Source organism: Pongo abelii, chromosome 2 (genome assembly GCF_028885655.2).
Source record: "Pongo abelii isolate AG06213 chromosome 2, NHGRI_mPonAbe1-v2.0_pri, whole genome shotgun sequence".
In the NCBI taxonomy this organism is placed as follows: domain Eukaryota; kingdom Metazoa; phylum Chordata; class Mammalia; order Primates; family Hominidae; genus Pongo; species Pongo abelii.
This window is the reverse complement of record NC_085928.1, coordinates 110,141,520-110,160,312: the sequence shown is the minus strand read 5'-3', so window position 1 is coordinate 110,160,312 and position 18,793 is coordinate 110,141,520. Positions and strand designations below refer to the sequence as shown.

The 18,793-nt window shown below is 41.8% G+C and overlaps 1 protein-coding gene across 10 annotated transcripts in view; it reads left to right on the top strand.

Annotated features, from left to right (window-relative positions):
• The first annotated feature begins 8,442 nt into the window (after positions 1-8,442).
• The window catches only part of TCAIM (T cell activation inhibitor, mitochondrial), a 71,242-nt gene continuing 60,891 nt past the window's right edge, over positions 8,443-18,793 (top strand). For 4 of the 10 annotated variants that reach the window (XM_054550420.2, XM_063721628.1, XM_024244102.3 and 1 more), the window contains exon 1: positions 9,033-9,165. Coding sequence is in view for 4 of the 10 variants with exons in the window: in XM_054550418.2 (XP_054406393.2) it covers positions 8,443-8,651 (209 nt within the window). In the remaining 6 variants the exon portion in view is untranslated. 10 annotated transcript variants of the gene reach the window in all.

Here is an 18,793-nt window from a genome sequence, read left to right as displayed (position 1 = left end):
GAAATACAGAGAACGCCACAAAGATACTCCTCGAGAAGAGCAACTCCAAGACACATAATTGTCAGATTCACCAAAGTTGAAATGAAGGAAAAAATGTTAAGGGCAGCCAGAGAGAAAGGTCGGGTTACCATCAAAGGGAAGCCCATCAGACTAACAGCAGATCTCTCGGCAGAAACCCTACAAGCCAGAAGAGAGTGGGGGCCAATATTCAACATTCTTAAAGAAAAGAATTTTCAACCCAGAATTTCATATCCTGCCAAACTAAGCTTCATAAGTGAAGGAGAAATAAAATACTTTACAGACAAGCAAATGCTGAGAGATTTTGTCACCACCAGGCCTGCCCTAAAAGAGCTCCTGAAGGAAGCGCTAAACATGGAAAGGCACAACCGGTACCAGCCACTGCAAAATCATACCGAAATGTAAAGACCATCGAGACTAGGAAGAGACTGCATCAACTAATGAGCAAAATAACCAGCTAACATCATAATGACAGGATCAGATTCACACATAACAATATTAACTTTAAATGTAAATGGACTAAATGCTCCAATTAAAAGACACAGACTGGCAAATTGGATAAAGACTCAAGACCCATCAGTGTGCTGTATTCAGGAAACCCATCTCACGGGCAGAGACACACATAGGCTCAAAATAAAAGGATGGAGGAAGATCTACCAAGCAAATGGAAAACAAAAAAAGGCAGGGGTTGCAATCCTAGTCTCTGATAAAACAGACTTTAAACCAACAAAGATCAAAAGAGACAAAGAAGGCCATTACATAATGGTAAAGGGATTAATTCAACAAGAAGAGCTAACTATCCTAAATATATATGCACCCAATACAGGAGCACCCAGATTCATAAAGCAAGTCCTGAGTGACCTACAAAGAGACTTAGACTCCCACACATTAATAATGGGAGACTTTAACACCCCACTGTCAACATTAGACAGATCAACGAAACAGAAAATCAACAAGGATACCCAGGAATTGAACTCAGCTCTGCACCAAGCGGACCTAATAGACATCTACAGAACTCTCCACCCCAAATCAACAGAATATACATTTTTTTCAGCACCACACCACACCTATTCCAAAATTGACCATATACTTGGAAGTAAAGCTCTCCTTAATAAATGTAAAAGAACAGAAATTATAACAAACTATCTCTCAGATCACAGTGCAATCAAGGTAGAACTCAGGATTAAGAATCTCACTCAAAACCGCTCAACTACGTGGAAACTGAACAACCTGCTCCTGAATGACTACTGGGTACATAACGAAATGAAGGCAGAAATAAAGATGTTCTTTGAAACCAACGAGAACCAAGACACAACATACCAGAATCTCTGGGATGCATTCAAAGCAGTGTGTAGAGGGAAATTTATAGCACTAAATGCCCACAAGAGAAAGCAGGAAAGATCCAAAATTGACACCCTAACATCACAATTAAAAGAACTAGAAAAGCAAGAGCAAACACATTCAAAAGCTAGCAGAAGGCAAGAAATAACTAAAATCAGAGCAGAACTGAAGGAAATAGAGACACAAAAAACCCTTCAAAAAATAAATGAATCCAGGAGCTGGTTTTTTGAAAGGATCAACAAAATTGATAGACCGCTAGCAAGATTAATAAAGAAAAAAAGAGAGAAGAATCAAATAGATGCAATAAAAAATGATAAAGGGGATATCACCACCGATCCCACAGAAATACAAACTACCATCAGAGAATATTACAAACACCTCTACGCAAATAAACTAGAAAATCTAGAAGAAATGGATAAATTCCTCGACACATACACCCTCCCAAGACTAAACCAGGAAGAAGTTGAACCTCTGAATAGACCAATAACAGGAGCTGAAATTGTGGCAATAATCAATAGCTTACCAACCAAAAAAAGTCCAGGACCAGATGGGTTCACAGCTGAATTCTACCAGAGGTACAAGGAGGAGCTGGTACCATTCCTTCTGAAACTATTCCAATCAATAGAAAAAGAGGGAATCCTCCCTAACTCATTTTATGAGGCCAGCATCATCCTGATACCAAAGCCTGGCAGAGACACAACAAAAAAAGAGAATTTTAGACCAATATCCTTGATGAACATTGATGCAAAAATCCTCAATAAAATACTGGCAAACAGAATCCAGCAGCACATCAAAAAGCTTATCCACCATGATCAAGTGGGCTTCATCCCTGGGATGCAAGGCTGGTTCAATATACGCAAATCAATAAATGTAATCCAGCATATAAACAGAACCAAAGTAAAAACCACATGATTATCTCAATAGATGCAGAAAAGGCCTTTGACAAAATTCAACAACCCTTCATGCTAAAAACTCTCAATAAATTAGGTATTGATGGGTCGTATCTCAAAATAATAAGAGCTATTTATGACAAACCCACAGCCAATATCATACTGAATGGGCAAAAACTGGAAGCATTCCCTTTGAAAACTGGCACAAGACAGGGATGCCCTCTCTCACCACTTCTATTCAACATAGTGTTGGAAGTTCTGGCCAGGGCAATTAGGCAAGAGAAGGAAATAAAGGGTATTCAATTAGGAAAAGAGGAAGTCAAATTGTCCCTGTTTGCAGATGACATGATAGTATATCTAGAAAACCCCATTGTCTCAGCCCAAAATCTCCTTAAGCTGATAAGCAACTTCAGCAAAGTCTCAGGATACAAAATCAATGTACAAAAATCACAAGCATTCTTATACATCAATAACACACAGACAGAGAGCCAAATCATGAGTGAACTCCCATTCACAATTGCTTCAAAGAGAATAAAATACCTAGGAATCCAACTTACAAGGGATGTGAAGGACCTCTTCAAGGAGAACTACAAACCACTGCTCAAGGAAATAAAAGAGGATACAAACAAATGGAAGAACATTCCATGCTCATGGGTAGGAAGAATCAATATCATGAAAATGGCCATCCTTCCCAAGGTAATTTACAGATTCAATGCCATCCCCATCAAGTTACCAATGACTTTCTTCACAGAATTGGAAAAAACTACTTTAAAGTTCATATGGAACCAAAAAAGAGCCCGCATCACCAAGTCAATCCTAAGCCAAAAGAACAAAGCTGGAGGCATCACGCTACCTGACTTCAAACTATACTACAAGGCTACAGTAACCAAAACAGCATGGTACTGGTACCAAAACAGAGATATAGATCAATGGAACAGAACAGAGCCGTCAGAAATAATGCCACATATCTACAACTATCTGATCTTTGACAAACCTGACAAAAACAAGAAATGGGGAAAGGATTCCCTATTTAATAAATGGTGCTGGGAAAACTGGCTAGCCATATGTAGAAAGCTGAAACTGGATCCCTTCCTTACACCTTATACAAAAATCAATTCAAGATGGATTAAAGACTTAAATGTTAGACCTAAAACCATAAAAACCCTAGAAGAAAACCTAGGCAATACCATTCAGGACATAGGCATGGGCAAGGACTTCATGTCTAAAACACCAAAAGCAATGGCAACAAAAGCCAAAATTGACAAATGGGATCTAATTAAACTCAAGAGCTTCTGCACAGCAAAGGAAACTACCATCAGAGTGAACAGGCAGCCTACAAAATGGGAGAAAATTTTCGCAACCTACTCATCTGACAAAGGGCTAATATCCAGAATCTACAATGAACTCCAACAAATTTACAAGAAAAAAACAAACAACCCCATCAAAAAGTGGGCGAAGGACATGAACAGACACTTCTCAAAAGAAGACATTTATGCAGCCAAAAAACACATGAAAAAATGCTCACCATCACTGGCCATCAGAGAAATGCAAATCAAAACCACAATGAGATACCATCTCACACCAGTTAGAATGGCAATCATTAAAAAGTCAGGAAACAACAGGTGCTGGAGAGGATGTGGAGAAATAGGAACACTTTTACACTGTTGGTGGGACTGTAAACTAGTTCAACCCTTGTGGAAGTCAGTGTGGCGATTCCTCAGGGATCTAGAACTAGAAATTCCATTTGACCCAGCCATCCCATTACTGGGTATATACCCAAAGGACTATAAATCATGCTGCTATAAAGACACATGCACACGTATGTTTATTGCGGCATTATTCACAATAGCAAAGACTTGGAACCAACCCAAATGTCCAACAATGATAGACTGGATTAAGAAAATGTGGCACATATACACCATGGAATACTATGCAGCCATAAAAAATGATGAGTTCACGTCCTTTGTAGGGACATGGATGAAATTGGAAATCATCATTCTCAGTAAACTATCGCAAGAACAAAAAACCAAACACCGCATATTCTCACTCATAAGTGGGAATTGAACAATGAGAACACATGGACACAGGAAGGGGAACATCACACTTCGGGGACTGTTGTGGGGTGGCGGGAGGGGGGAGAAAAAAATAAATAAATAAATAAATAAATAAATAAATAAATTCTAGTTACTTAAAAATTGGGGGGAAAGAAGCCTGGTACCAGATGCCAGGTTTTGATAATGGGGAAGTCTAATCACTTCTAAATTCCTCAGGTAAGGAGTTTTGCCTGCAGATGGTCTGCTTGATGGCCACCAGGTGATCTTTGCTTTCCTCATTTTCCCCCTGACAGATATCTTGGTCAAATATTTGACCCTTTCTAATCCCCCATGGTCCTCTGTACCTTCTGCCTATTATGGTTTCAAGAGAGGGGAAACAGCACAGTGAAGAGGGGTGTCAGGTCTGTCTGGCTACTTCTTGCTGAAAGGGATCATTGAGGGGATAAGTCACATTTTTCCCTTTCTTGCTCTCTGTCATGAAGGGTTATGAAAAACTTATTGGGGACAGGAGACACCGGATTCCATCAAGAGGCTCCATATAAGTGGAAGTTGCTGTTGCAGGCTGGTATTGGGATTACATAATCTGTAGGTGGAATCATTGTAATCTGGAAGACAGAAACTTAATGAGAGCATTAAAGAGGCAGGGACCAAATATTAGAAGAAGAATAATAAGGAATAAAGGTCCAAGGAATGGGAGAAGCCAGGTGATTTTTGGAAACCAATTAGTAAGGATTTTGGCCCAGTTTGGGTTACTTTGAGAAGGTGTGTGTAGCCATTTGGTTTGTTTGAAAATTTCTTGGACATCAGTTTCCACTTCACCAGACACATTAATGTAGGTACAACACATTTTGTTAATGACAGCACAGACTCCTTATTCAGCTAGGAGGTAATCTAGAGCTCTTCTGTTATCAACAACCATTCCTGCTAGTGAGGCTAAAGACTTTTCTAGTGCTGATAGACTTGTGCTAGTTTTTGCTATTTCGAGGGAGGCAGCAAGTTCCCATAGTGTGATTTCATGATAAGTACAACCTCCCCAAGGGGTGAGAGTTGTGATGATTCCCACAACTCCAACAATAAGTCCTAGGGCCCTTTTTCATCTAGAATGGGATTCTAGATTGGAAGTTATGTTTAAGACAGTGATTTGGGCAGGAGCTATTGTACCCAGGGTACAATCATCATAATGAAGAGCATTATCAAGGTGGGATAGAGCCAAAGCTTGAAAAGGATTTAAATAATTAATAGCAGTGCCACAAAACCATAAGAGTCCAGGAGGGGCAGGTAATACATTTTTGAGGCTTCTTGGACTAAGGGCCACTGCTGCTAAGGCTCTTAAGCCATCCCTGAGATACTAGGTCTAAGGTTTTTTTTTTTTTTAAATATGCTATAGGTGCCAGGCACAGTGGCTCACACCTGTAATCCCAGCACTTTGGGAGGCCGAGGCAGGCAGATCACGAGGTCAGGAGTTCGAGACCAGCCTGGCCAACATGGTGAAACCCTGACTCTACGAAAAATACAAAAATTAGCTGGGCGTGGTGGTGCACACCTATAATCCCAGCTACTTGGGAGGCTGAGGCAGGAGAATCACTTGAGCTTGGGAAGCAGAGGTTGCAGTGATCCAAGATCACGCCATTGCACTCCAGCCTGAACAATAGAGTGAGACTCCATCTCAAAGAAAAAAAAAATGCTGTAGGGCACTTAGAGGGCCCCCCAATCTTGGGCTAAGACTCCCAAAGCTATTCCCTTTTGTTCATGTACATACAAAAAGGCTTAGTCAGATCTGGTAGGGCTGAGGTCAGGGCTGAGATTAAAGCCTGTTTTAAAGTGTTTAGAGCATGCTTCATATCATTAGTCCAGGATAGAGAGTGTTCATGAGTTCCCTTGAGGGCTTCATATAAAGGTTTTGCTATTAACTCGAAGGAATCTATATTCTGCAAAACCCAGCCTTACCCAAAAATGACTGAAGCTGTTGTTTAGTTACCACAATTGTCACGTTTAAGATCTGTACAAGCACTACAAAGGCTTTTTCACTGGGAATTAAAATAAGACCCCAAAATTGAACCCTTTGTGTGGATATTTGTGCTTTAGAAGGAGATACTTTGTACCCACAATTAGCAAGTTTGTTGAATACTAATACTATATTTTGGTCTGGAACAGCCTTGTTAGGACTAGATTAGTAAGTCATCCGCATACTGAAGCAGATTGCTATCTGGGAGAAGCTGCAGGGGCTCTTCTGGTGAAGTGTTAATACAGCTAGAAGGTGGGGCCTTAGCTGTAAATTAGCTTGTAATTTTGTAAATCACAACCTAATGGAACAGGGCTAAAAAGGAGTAAAGGAATAGCCTTTCATTTTACAAGGGAGTGGCTGTGTGAAACAGCCTCATTGGGGTTTTCCATCAATATCCATGAGGAAAATGGAGGACTGGCACATCGGGCCATAGTAAATGTTTATAAAGCTGAATAACTGTCCCTTGTATCTATGAATAACATTATCTGTTGTTCAGCCACAATCAGATTTGCCCTGGGCTCATCCACAGAGATGGAAAAGACAGGGCCGTGGATGGCTTCAAGGCCCCATCTAGAGGATGGATGACTGACATTTCAGAGGCTTGATCATAATCCAGGAATAGAATTAGAGGTGTTTGCCCTTGCTCTCGCCCTCACCCTCACCCTCGTTCTGCAGGATCCCCTTGTCAGGTAGGTTGGTGAGACTGTGGCTGTCATAGCCTAGAAGGAAGAGGTGGCCCCCCTTCACGAGGGAGGGACACTCATTCTTCCAATTTGCAGTGAGGACAGGGTCCCAGGGATGGCATGCAACCTGGAGGTTTGGGACATTCTCAACTTCAGTGTCCTTAAAGGCTGCTTTTAATAAAGTACAAAAGGGAGTTTGTGGGCCTTTGGAGTTTTTGTCTGATGTCTGGGGAAGCCTGACTTATAAAATGTACAGCCAGAAGGGATTGGCCCTCAGGGCTTTCAGGATCTAAATCTGTGTATTTATGCATGGCCTCCATTAGTCTAGCTTGGAAAAGGGAAGGGTCCTTGGTCCTGAGTGATCTCTCATAATTTAGAAAAAGTAACAGGTTTTATTTCATTCCTTCCAACAAACATGTTATCATACAATCTTCTCTTCCCCTGTCTCTGTTTGGACTGGCATTGGCAGTGTGGTATTACCAATTGGGTTCTGTGTTGGGTACAGCTTCTGCCCCGCCTCTGTTATTAGGATTGCCAACATGAGCTTCGTCTGCCCAAACTCGAGCTAAAGACCGTGATTTTTTCTTCGTGGGAACAGCAAACAGTTAATACCACAAATGTGTCTTGCCAGGTTAAATCAAAGGCAATAAAGCCCAAAATTCTTGAATGAACTTAGAGGGATCCTGGCTAAATGAACCCAACTTGGATTGAATTTGCCAAAGATGAGACAATGGAAAAGGGACATGAACTCAAATTGTTCCCAAATCTCCGTTTGCCACCTTGTGGAGAGGCATAACACTTGGGGGATTTTCTGAGGACTTTGTACTAGTGGCATATGTAACTCCTGTGCAAGTATGTGAGGGTGATAAAGTATCTGGATGGTAGGGGGCAGGGGGTGATTGGGGCATGGAGCAGATGGCAAGGGGTGCACAATGAGTTTTGACATGCGTGCATTACGGAGATACACAGAAATTCTAGTTACTTTTAAATTTGGAGGGAAGAAGTCTGGTACCAGATGCTGGCTTTAGATAACAGGGAAGTCCAGTTACTTCTAAATTCCTCAGGTAAGGAGTTTCTGCCTAAGGATGGTCCGCTTCATGGCCACCAGGTGATCTTTGCTTTCAATTCTATTTGCTTGATTTCATCTGTGGCAGTTTCTGGGGGAATCAAAGTTACAGGAACAAAATAAAACTAACAGTAAAACTTTCATGCTGACTGGAGAATGCTTAACGTTTAAAAATAGGTGCTGAAGGGGCCAAAGCCAAACAACGCAAGCCGGAAAAGAAATGTTTAAAAGTTAGCTATATTTATACAAGGAAAACCAAAAGACTTAAACGAGACTTGTAAAATTCGAGGCTCTCCACTGAGACTTGTTCCCTGGCGCCAGCTCCGGGAGTTCCGCAGAGCCTCGCCCCCTGCCAGGGCGCCCGGGGCGAAGGACCGCACGGCGCATGCGCGCGTCTTCCGGCAGCCCCTTTCCTCTTCTTCCCCAAGATTCAGCGCGTGCTCGGTTGCCCTTCTCCGTTCCCTGCAGGCCCTTGGGTCAGGACCCACCACCTGCCGGCCCATCACTTTCCGAGTCCCTCCGGCCTAGTCGGAGTGCTCGCTCGCGCCTCCTAAAGCTTTCAGCCGAGCGCGCCGAGACCCCTCAGGGCGGCCGGTAAGAAGGCGGGGGGCGGGGGCTCAAAGCGCGCGGGAAAGGTGCAGCAGTCACCACGGTGCTGACGTCAGCTAGAGGCAGGGCACCGCGGAAGGTTGAATCCACGCCCTGGCTGTGCGCAGGCGCCATAGGGGGAAGGCCTGGCACGCTCCAGCCAACAAGGGCGTCACCTGCAGCTCGTCCCCCTGCCCGGGCTTGCCTCGAGCGCTCTGCCGCCGCCGGAGCGGGGAGGGTGTTGGGGGCAGGTGGAGCCGGGAGGGCCCAGCTGAGAATTCAGGGTTGGGGGCTTAGAGGGCACTGCGGCTAGGAGCCCGTCAAAGCCTGTCGCCCAGTGGGGCGAGGGCAGGTGGGAGCGCCTGGCCGTGCGTCGAGCGCTGGTTGGCCGGATGACGCCCCAGTGCGCATGCGCTCCCGAACAGCCCTGCGGGCGGAGCGACTGTCCTCCCTCCCGGTGTACTGGGTGGGAGGTGGAACTGGTCGGACAAAGCCCTCGCGTCGGATCCTTGCCAGAACTGTAAGGAGCAAGAGGGGAGGGGCTCCGGTGGTGGATTCATGCTTCTCTCAGGGGGGAAGCGGGGTCGGAGGGGAATGCTCAGAGCCACCTTAGCGCAAGGTGCTAACTTTTGAATTGAGGCAGTACCAGGGGCCGCAGTATCCGCATCGGATCTACATTTTAACTCGCTGTGAAATGAGAACGCAAAGACGATTTAGGTTTTATTGTTTCCGACTTATATTTTACTGAGGTCTTTGATTTACGGGAAATTGTTACGTACTAAATCGCATATAGCAAGAGATTTAGAAAAGGAAGCTACAGAATCTAGGCTAATTTATCTAATAGCATTTCCTGCTTTTGCTCTTTTTCTTTGCCTTTTTCCCCTACTCTAAGAAGTTCATTTACAACTGAAAAGCCATGAAAATTACCGCTTTTATCCCTCCTTGATATAACAAACTGCTTTCAGAAACCTTACAAGATAGTCACTAAGGGACTATCAAATGAGAGTGGCATGATATTAATTTTGTTAAAATAAATTACTTTCAAATAAAAGTTGTGCCAAATGGTCAAAGCTCAATCCTGAGAGCTCTGTTTGGCACACACTGTTATTCTTTCGGTGTTAGTTGAAAGTAAGCAAAACAAAACCGTTTTTCGTGTACTCTTCCATAATTTGGATTTTTCACTGATTTACTTATCTTTCCACCAAATTTGGTTTGAAACTGCACAGATTTAATGCGTCACTTAGAACAGATTTTAGGTAAAATTAGAAATTTTCATTTTATGAAACAGAAGCTAATATCACTTAAGTAGATTAAAGTAGTCATTTACAATGGTTTGTAAATAAATTTTATCCTTCCCGGTCCTCTGCCCCCTTCCAGGAAAGGCACCATTTCCTTAGAGAAGACCTTCCTGAGCTCTCCCCGCCCCATTCTAAGTGTAGCATCTGGGAGTTTCTCATATTCTGTGCATGTTTGTATTATTGCATTTACTGCGTTGTTTTATAGTTATCTGCTTGTGTCTGTTTTTACACTCCCCCCTCCCTCTAAAAGTCTTTTGAGTGTTAGAATTGTCTTAATATTTTTCTACTCCCAATGCTTTACGCAGGACCTGGCCCATAAGTGGTGATGAATGGGTGAGTCAAAGACTCAGTGTGCCTCCCATGTGTGATAAGACAGTGCAAACTCTTTAGTTATTTTATAGCATTTTCCAAATGGAAGTATAGTGGGCTAAGTGCAGTATGGACAGGAACCACCTATGTAAGAATTTATTTGAAGACGAGAAGCCTGCAGTTGATGTGGATGTCCCAGACTTTTGGAGCTAGTGTCTGAATGAGAGCACCCAACTCTACTCTGAAGCAATGTGTCTTCAGTCAGCTGATAGTAATTTGATTTTCTGTGTAGCTAGTCCTGAAAGGAAGAACATTAGATCTGAATCTTCTAGTTGTCTTAGCAGTTATAATATCAAAGTAAATTTACAGATTGACATTCTAGTTATCAGGCCTTCTAATTTAGCTTCCCCGAGGCCCGCGTATTTCTGTCTTGAAGTGATAAAATTGGGTACTGTTCTTACAAGGTTGAAGACTAACCCAAGATCTGGGTGTTGTGAAGAGGCAGGCAGCCATGCCTGCCAACCTGCTGGACGTTGTCTCTACTTAGAATTTTGTTTTTTATAATCTGAAAAGTACATAAACCAGGAAACAAAGAACTAATTCAAGCAAAAACTTGAAATCCTCCTTTGATTTTTAGCATAAATTGGGTAGCTAAAGATCCAAGTTTGTATTGAATAATTATTTTTAAAGAATTAAAGCTTAAACATTAACAGATGCCACAGAATCCTCTTTGGTGATAGAATCAGGATTCCCTAATACAGTGGTTCTCAAACCTGAGTGTGCATCAGAATCCCTGACAGTGTGTTAAAACAGATTCCTCGATCCCACCCAGATTCTGATTCTGCAGGACTAGGATGGGACCTGATAATTTGCATTTCTCACAGATGCTGTTGCTGCTTTGAAAACCACTGCCCTAAGAGTTATTTCTTTCTCTCCTTCCTACCCTGTCCCTTTCCTCTTTTCCAAAACTGGATCGTCATCTGTCACTTAGTCGTCAGAGCCCATTCTTGAAGAGCTTATAGGAAATACTCAAAAGACTCATAGGACTCGGTTTTTCATTCTTATTCTTAAACAGAACGAGAAAATATATTTTTAATTTTTTCCAATGATTTGTATAGGAAGTGATCATCTTAGAGCAATAATTTTGTTGAATGGATAGCAGAATTATTAACTGAATATATTTTTATGTATATAGGCATTTTCCTCTAGAAATATGAATTAGCTGCCATTGTGGGAGAGAGGAGAATTGTTGGAAAAAGGAAAAGTCACATTCCCTCGCATTTCTCCCCTATTGCTCTCTCATTGTTTCTCCATGACCCAGAACACTGTCTTTAAAAAGTCAGTATTAATTCATAAAAAGACAATTCCCACAGCACAATATAACTTTATCATATTCACTTTAGGTTTTTATTTTGAAGAGAGAAATGCTACTTCCATCAAAACTTGTGTTTTTATTGGTTAGCAAGTGCTACCTTTGTCTTCAAATGGTAAAAATAAACAAGTAGCTATTTTTTAATTCTGATGAATTATAAGTATTTTTCTAGAGAAAAATTTGTGAAATTAGGTTATTCATTTGTACTTTTTGAACTGTATGTAGCCTTGGCAAAATTGTCTACTACCTTGTGTTTTTTAAGACCTTCAGACATTGACTCCTTATTGTGATAATTCTGAGTTTTTCAACAAAGTTTTTCAAAATTTGTTTTCAAATAAAATGTTGTATTGAACTGCATGTTTGAGCAATATGTTATCCGACATTAGGTGGAAAAAAGAATTGTGCCATTTTTTAATACACTCTGACATAATAATAGTTGCAACTTTAATGAATTTTTTATTTACTAAATGTGGCTAAATCCCTTATGCATATTATTTTGCTTAAGCTTCACAAAAGTTCTATGAAAAAGATAGCCCCTACTTTCAAAAGTGATGTACCCCTGAAAACACGTACACAAAGTCAGATGTGGGATTCCACATCCAGAGTGCTTAAACATCATTATTAGGTTCTAAATTAGATTTCACCTTTTAGAAAAGTCTTATTGAATATTTCTAGCATTTTGTCTGTGTCTTTCCACCATTTTATCTTAAATGTGCTGTCCAGATAACTTCAGTTCAGTGAGCATCAGATACAGACCAAATATCAATAGAGATAACGTTTTCTTATTTGTATTTCATTTCGTATTCTTTATTACTAGTATTAGAATTGTAATTTTTCTTTTTTATAAAATAAAGACAAAATTCAATAAAATATTCACTAATTTCATTGACTGAATTGTACTCCTGTCTAGCAGATTAGCGTTGTGTTAGCTCAAAGTATTCTCTCGGTTAATGAAAACTTAAGATTCAGAATTAAAAGGCAGTTTGGAGTGGGGACAGAATGTTTATATATATCCACATGTTTCTGCTGTAATGCCATACTTGTATTCCTGGAAATCCTGACATGCTGCCAAACAATAAGCAAAAGTAACAGTTTGTGGAGAAAAAGCACACACCACTCAAAACTGAACAAAATTTTATAAGAGCCCTAACAAAAACCCAACCCTAATAAACATGGTAGTATAATTAAATCTAGTTTAGATCAGTTTCATCAAGATTAACATTCTAATCTAGGAGTAGCTTTATTTATCAATCAAATTTTTTTTTAAAGACTTGGAAATCTCTAGCTTTTTCGTTTATCCTAGCACATTGCCAGATGGTTTGATGAAGTGGAAAATGTAGCCAGACTTGAACCCCCTGAACATCTGCTTCTTAAACCAAAAGAAAGAAATACCAGGAGATTTTTTTTCCTTAAGGTCTTTACATATCACTAAAGCCTTTTTTTTTTTTTAATTGTAGAAAGCCTACCTCTGATCACTTCAAATCGGTAATATGTTGGGGGTAAAATGCGTATATAATGTCTTTCCCCTATTGACCAATTGCATATAAGCTGATTCACATTAAATAAACGTTTTGAGGCTGGACACAGTGGCTCAGGCTTGTAATCTCAGCACTTTGGGAGGCCGAGGAAGGAGGATCAGCTGAGGTCAGGAGTTCGAGACCAGCCTGGCCAACATAGAGAAACCCCATCTCTACTAAAAATACAAAAATTAGCTGGGTGTGGTGGCAGGCGACTGTAATCCCAGCTACTCGGGAAGCTGAGGCACGAAAATCGCTTGAACCTGGAAGGCAGAGGTCGCAGTGAGCCGAGATCATGCCACTGCACTATAGTGTGGGCGACAGAGCAAGACTCTGTCTCAAAAAAAAAAGAAGAAATGTTTTGGTGTTACAACAGACTTTTCTTAACCATCTGTGTTATTTAAGAGATGAGGAAACAGACTCCAGAAGGTAACGTAACTTGCCCTTGCTCACACAGTCACTGAAGATGTCAAGATTTGAATACAGATCTCAAGCGCCCTAGCCTCCATTTCCTAACCATTGTGCAAACTACCTACTTTGACAGTCACATTCACTTAAAGTGTTTAGATCAGCACGGTCCAATAAAAATAGAATGTAAGCCTTGGATATAATTTAAAATTTTCTAAAAACTAGATGTTTTACTTTTTAAAAAGTAAAAGTGGAATTAATTTTAATAAATTATAATTTCAACACATAACCAATATGAAAAATTATTACTGAGATACTTTCCATTCTTTGTACTGAATCTTTTAAATCCAGTGGGTACGTTAAGCTTAACACATCTCTATTTAGACTAACCACATTTCAAGTGCTCAGTAGCTACATGTGGCTAGTGGCTGCCTACTGTTTTAGACAGCAGAGGCCTAGATTGTAATTCTATTACTCTACTGAAATGTAAACCTTTTTAGGAAATAGCCTGCTTACAAAATAAGCAGATAGAAAACACCTAATTCTCGACCTGTCATTTTTTTTAGTGCTCTCTTTCTAAATCTGGAAACTGTGATTTAATGTTTAGATTTGTATTTGATAACATTTTATTTTTGTTGGGAAAATCTATTGTCACATTTTCAAGTGCTAATGTCCTTTATTAGTCATTTCTCAGTAGTAGTTTAGTTATACTCTATGATTACAAAGGGACTAGTGGATGAATGTATTTTTCTAGATAACTAAAGACCCTGTACTTTACACAAATTTTATTTTGCTTTGATTATTTTTGATGGAAATGCTTTTTTTTTTTTTTTTGAGAGAGAGTCTCACTCCATCACCCCGGCTGGAGTGCAGTGGTGCAATCTCAGCTCACTGCAAACCCCACCTCCCAGGCTCAAGCAATTCTCAGGCCTCAGCCTCCCAAGTAGCTGGAATTACAGGCGTGTGTCACCACACTCAGCTAATTTTTTTATTTTTAGCAGAGATGGGGTTTTGCCATGTTGGCCAGGCTGGTCTTGAATTCCTGCCCATTTTCACCTCCCAAAGTGCTATGATTACAGGGATGAGCCACCATACCGAGCCTCAGAAATGCTTCTGAAATGCTTCTAAAATGTGCTACATAATTCCATCTTACACACAACATACTTTATCCTCCATGATTAAAAGTCATTAAGGATACTATCTTAGTCTGTTCGGCTGCTGTGTCAAACTATCATAAACCAGATAGCTTAAAAACAACAGAAATTTATTTCTTGCAGTTCTGGAGTCTGGGAAATCCAACATCAAGATGTCTGCAGATTTGTTGTCTTGCTGTAACTTCACATGGTAGGGAGCAAGACAGCCCTCTGGGGCTTTTTTCTTTTTCCTTTTTTGTAATTTTCCTTTTTTCTGACAGTTTTGATCAGAGGACAGGACTTTTTATAAGCACACTAATGACCTTATTACTGTCACACACGTCCATGTGAAGAGACCACCAAACAGGCTTGGTGTGAGCAATAAAGCTTTTTATTCACCTGGGTGCAGGCGGGCTGAGTCCGAAAAGAGTCAGCAGAGGGAGTTAGGGGTGTGGTAGTTTTATAGGATTTGGGTAGGTAGTGCGGAAAATTACAGTCAAAGGGGGTTGTTCTCTTGGGGGCAGGGGCGGGGGGGTCACAAGGTGCTCAGTGGGGGAGCTTCTGAGCCAGGAGAAGGAATTTCACAAGGTATTGTCATCAGTTAAAGCAGGAACCGGCCATTTTCACTTCTTTTGTGATTCTTCAGTTACTTCAGGCCATCTGGATGTATACATTCAGGCTTGGGTTCAGAGGCCTGACATTCCTGTCTTCTTACATTAATAAGAAAAATAAAATAGTGGTAAAGTGTTGGGGTGGTGAAAATTTTTGGGAGTGGTATGGAAAGATAACGGGCGATGTTTCTCAGGGTTGCTTCGAGCAGGATTGGGGCGGTGTGGGAACCTAGAGTAGGAGAGATTAAGCTAAAGGAAGATTTTGTGGTAAGAGGTGATATTGTGGGGTTGTTAGAAGGAGCATTTGTTGTATAGAATGATTGCTGATGGCCTGGATACGGTTTTATATGAATTGAGAAACTAAACAGAAGACACAAGGTCCAAATAAGAGAAGGAGAAAAACAGGTATTAAAGGACTAAGAATTGGGAGGACCCAGGACATCCAATTAGAGAGTGCCCAAGGGGGTTCAGCATAATTACTTGCTTGGTTGGCGAGTTTTTGGGCTCTATCCTTGAGTTTTTGTATGTTGTCATATACCAGGCCAGATTGATTTAGGTAAAAACAACACTCTTTGTTTAATATACAGAGTCCCCTTTTTTTTTTTTAGCAGTGACTAAGTACGAGTCCTCCGTGATTTTGGAGGAAAGAGAAATACAAAGCCAGCAATTGTTTGTTAAAGAAGGATTAGAAACGGCTAGGAGAGAGTGAGTGAGATTGATAGTGTGGTGGAGATAGCTGGGGAGAGGCAGAGGGTGGCATAAGAATGGGAACAAGAATAAGAGTGAGTTTAAAGTAAAGAATAGGACTTCATCAAGGTGAAAGTATTGGAGTGTACCTGCCAGCAAAGATCATCTATCCACTTTAAGAGAGACTTAAGGGTGGTGGTTTGAGGTAAAACCAGAAGGTATCAATTATGATGGTTTGAAGGAAAAGTGTAAACCGGCAGTGTAAACAAGGGCAGGGCATTTATGAGTAGTTGAGAATGGTGAATAGGAGTATGACTAGACAGAAGATAGTAGGGATGACAAGTTTTTGGGGTACAGTCCAAGTTGGGCTGGTGTCTGGAATGAGACTGGGGCCTAATAAAAAGGAGCATCCATATAGGAGCTCAAATGGGCTGTATCCTGTAGCATCCCGAGGACAGGCCCAAATTCTGAGAAGGGCAAGTGGTAAGAGTATTGTCCAGTCCTATTTAAGTTGGAGGCTGAGCTTGATGAGGTGTGTTTTTAAAAGACCATTAGTCCGTTTTACCTTTTCCAAAGATTGAGGACGGTAAGGGGTATGAAGGTTCTACTGAATACCAAGAGCCTGAGAAACTGCTTGGGTGATTTGACTAGTAAAGGCTGGTCCGTTATCGGACTGTATAGAGGTGAGAAGGCCAAACCAAGGAATTGTGTCTGACAGAAGGGAAGAAATGACCGCAGTGGCCTTCTCAGACCCTGTGGGAAAGGCCTCTACCCATCCAGTGAAAGTGTCTACCCAGACCAAGAGGTATTTTAGTTTCCTGACTCGGGGCATGTGAGTAAAGTCAGTTTGCCAGTCCTGGGCAGGGGCAAATCCCCGAGCTTGATGTGTAGGGAAGGGAGGGGGCCTGAACAATCCCTGAAGAGTAGTAGAATAGCAAATGGAACACTGAGAAGTGATTTCCTTGAGGATAGATGTCCACGGTGGAAAGGAAATGAGAGGTTCTAAGAGGCACGCTAGTGGCTTGTAACCTACATGGAAGTTATGAGAATTGTAGGGAGTGAGTTGAGCATAGTTTGTGATTTTGAGGGCCTCTAAAAGTATTAGAGCAGCAGCAGCTGCCGCGTGCAGACATGAGGGCTAGGCTAAAACCGTAAGGTCAAGTTGTTTGGACAGAAAGGCTACAGGGCGCAGTCCTGGCTCTTGTGTAAGAATTCTGGCCACACAGCCCTGTACTTCGGCTGTGTGTAATGAAAAGGGTTGGGATGAGTTAGGGAGAGCTAGTATGGGAGCAGCTTTTAGGGCTGTTTTTTAAAGAATGGAAAGGGGAGCAGGGAAAGGATTTAGGATTTATGGTGTCAGCTAGGTTTCCTTTTGTGAGTTTATATAATGGTTTAGTCAGGATGGTAAAACTAGGTATCCAAAGGCGGAAGTACCTAACCATGCCTAGGAAGGAAAGGAGTTGTTGTTTTGTAGAAGGGGTTGGGGTTTTGGAGATTAGCCAGACACGATCAGCAGGGAGAGCATGTATGTTTTTATGAAGAATTTATGCCGAGATAGGTAACGGATGAGGAAGAAATTTGGGCTTTGGAGGACGACACAAGATATCCTTTTGATAACAGATGTTGGAGGAGTAGGAGGATGTCCTCTTGGGAAGATTTATAGGAGGGGCTATATAGTAGAAGGTCATCAAAATACTTAATAAGGTGCGAAGTAGGTGGACAGAAAGAGAGTAAATTATGAGAAGGGGCTTGACTGAAGTAATGGGGGCTGTCCCTGAAGGCTTGCAGCAGTACAGCCCAGGTAAGTTGCTGAGACTGATGGATGTCAGGGTCAGTCCAGGTAACAGCAAAGGGGGGCTGGGACGAGGAGTGCAGGGGAATAGTGGAAAAAGCATGTTTTGAGATCCAGAACAGAATAATGGGTGGTGGAGGGAGGTATTGAGGATAGGAGAGTATATGGGTTTGGCACCACGGGGTGGATAGGCAAAACGATTTGGCTGATAAGGCACAGATCCTGAACTAACCTGTAAGACTTGTCCGGTTTTTGGACAGGTAAAATGGAATTGTAAGGAGAGTTTATAGGCTTTAAAAGGCCATGCTGTAACAGGCAAGTGATAACAGGCTTTAATCCTTTTAAAGTATGCTGTGGGATGGGATATTGGCCTTAAGCAGGGTAAGAGTGATTAGTTTTTAATGGGATGGTAAGGGGGTGCGTGATTGATCGCCAAGGAGGGAGTAGAGGTGTCCTGTGCTTGTGGATTAAGGTGGGGAGACACAAGGGGAGGATGTGAAGGAGGCTTTGAACTGGGGAAAAGGGCGGCAGTGAGGTGTGGCTGTAGCCTAGGAATACTCAGGAAAGCAGATAATTTAGTTAAAATGCCTCCACCTAATAAGGGAACTGGGCAGGTGGGGATAACTAAAAAGGAGTGCATAAAAGAATATTGTCCAAGTTGGCACCAGAGTTGGGGAGTTTTAAGAGGTTTAGAAGCCTGGCTGTCAATACCCACAACAGTTATGGAAGTAAGGGAAACAGGCCCTTGAAAAGAAGGTAATGTGGAGTGGGTAGCCTCCATATTAAGAAGGGGACGGACTTACCCTCCACTGTAAGAGTTACCCAAAGTGTCTGTGATGGTCCAGGAGGCTTCTGAGGCCATCAGGCAGCATCAGTCTTCAGCCGCTAAGCTGAGAAGATCTGGGAAGGAGTCAGAGAGCCTTGGGCCAGAGTTCCAGGGGCTCTGGGAGTGGCTTCTGGGCAAGTTGGACAGTGCGATTTCCAGTGGGGTCCCACACAGATGGGACACGGCTTAGGAGGA